We start from the raw sequence: 1,173 nt of genomic DNA, 5'->3' as shown, positions 1-1,173 counted from the left end.
CCACGGGGCTGGGCGCCGGCTCCGGCAGCGGGACGTACTCGGGGAACAGAAACCGCTCCTCCGCGCCGGCGCCTCTCTCGGGCTCCCCAGCGGCCGCGGGGCCGGGAGGAAGCCCACGGCCCGGGAAGGAGGAGGCAGCCGCGCACCTCCTCTCCGGGAGCGGCTCCGCGAAGCCATGGCGCGCGAGGGTGCACGCGGGGCCCCGCAGGACACCGCACAGCAGCCAGCGCGTCAGGCGTCGGGGCAGCATAGCGAGCGCGTCCTGGGCGCAGCGCCGCGTGCGCATGCGTCTGGGGCCCGCGGGGAAGCTCGGGACTGGGAGACAAATCCCGTGAGTTCTCGCGAGGAAAGCGCTGAGGCTTGAGAACCCATTTAAAGCGACGGCCAAGGAATGAAGCACTTAGCTAGGTGGGCAGAAAAAGGTGGAGGGTGTACTCAGCTTGTTCACTTTTGGGCTGCAATACACCACTATGTGCCTTAGTAAATTACATTTTGTTGGTTTTTTTTTTTGATTGTTTTTTTTCCGGTACCGGGAATCGAACTCACGACCTCGCGCTTGCCAGGCAGGCGCTGTGCCACTGAGCTAAATTCCCAGCCCCCAGTAAATTACATTTTGGAAAGGTTTTGGTCTTTACAAGTGCAAATTATGCATCGGATATTGAGAGAACTCACGGCCACCACTCCCATTAATGTTTACTTGGCCATTTTCAACTGTCATTATTTATGGGGGTAAAAAACCTTGGAAAACAAACAGGCAAGCTTTCACCAGCTGGGGTAAACCCCTGCTCTTTGGGTGCCGTCCTCTCAGCCGAGCCCGCCATTCACAGTTCGCGCCTGCGCAACTCTCAGGGGCGGGGGGAGGGGGGTGAAGGGGGCGGTGCAACCTAGCCTTACAGTCTGCGCAGGCGCAAATGGTGCGTTTGCGTGCGCCGGCGCGGCGCGGAGGATTCTGGGAGCGCCGGGGGAGGAAATTGCCGCACTCTCTCCGGGACAGGGGGTTCGCTGCGCTTTTGGGTGATTTCGGGAATTAGGAGCCCCGGCGCCCGTTGCCAAGATGTATGACGCGGACGAGGGTAGGTGCCCCCAAGCGCGCTTCGCGCCGGCCCTCTTAAGGCGGGGACCCGGGCCCTGCGGCTGCCGGCGGCGGCGAGGCCGGCCGTGTCCCCGCGGTCC

At 62.5% G+C, this 1,173-nt stretch overlaps 2 protein-coding genes across 3 annotated transcripts in view; one reads left to right on the top strand and one right to left on the bottom strand.

Annotated features, from left to right (window-relative positions):
* The window catches only part of Noa1 (nitric oxide associated 1), a gene marked incomplete in the record, with an annotated part of 13,777 nt that extends 13,482 nt beyond the window's left edge, over nucleotides 1-295 (bottom strand). Inside the window, 1 exon segment of the mRNA XM_013518519.1 lies at nucleotides 1-295. Within this exon segment, the coding sequence (XP_013373973.1) occupies nucleotides 1-286 (286 nt within the window).
* Nucleotides 296-931: 636 nt separating this feature from the next.
* Polr2b (polymerase (RNA) II (DNA directed) polypeptide B, 140kDa) overlaps nucleotides 932-1,173 on the top strand; it is a 40,375-nt gene continuing 40,133 nt past the window's right edge. For both annotated transcript variants that reach the window (XM_013518517.1, XM_005392864.2), the window contains exon 1: nucleotides 932-1,073. In XM_013518517.1, the coding sequence (XP_013373971.1) occupies nucleotides 1,055-1,073 (19 nt within the window). In that variant the 5' untranslated portion in view covers nucleotides 932-1,054. The remainder of the gene's footprint in view (nucleotides 1,074-1,173) is intronic.

Source organism: Chinchilla lanigera, unplaced genomic scaffold (genome assembly GCF_000276665.1).
Source record: "Chinchilla lanigera isolate Chin_1 unplaced genomic scaffold, ChiLan1.0 scaffold00046, whole genome shotgun sequence".
NCBI lineage: Eukaryota > Metazoa > Chordata > Mammalia > Rodentia > Chinchillidae > Chinchilla > Chinchilla lanigera.
Note: the sequence above shows the minus strand (reverse complement) of the source record. Positions and strands in the feature narration are given on the sequence as shown.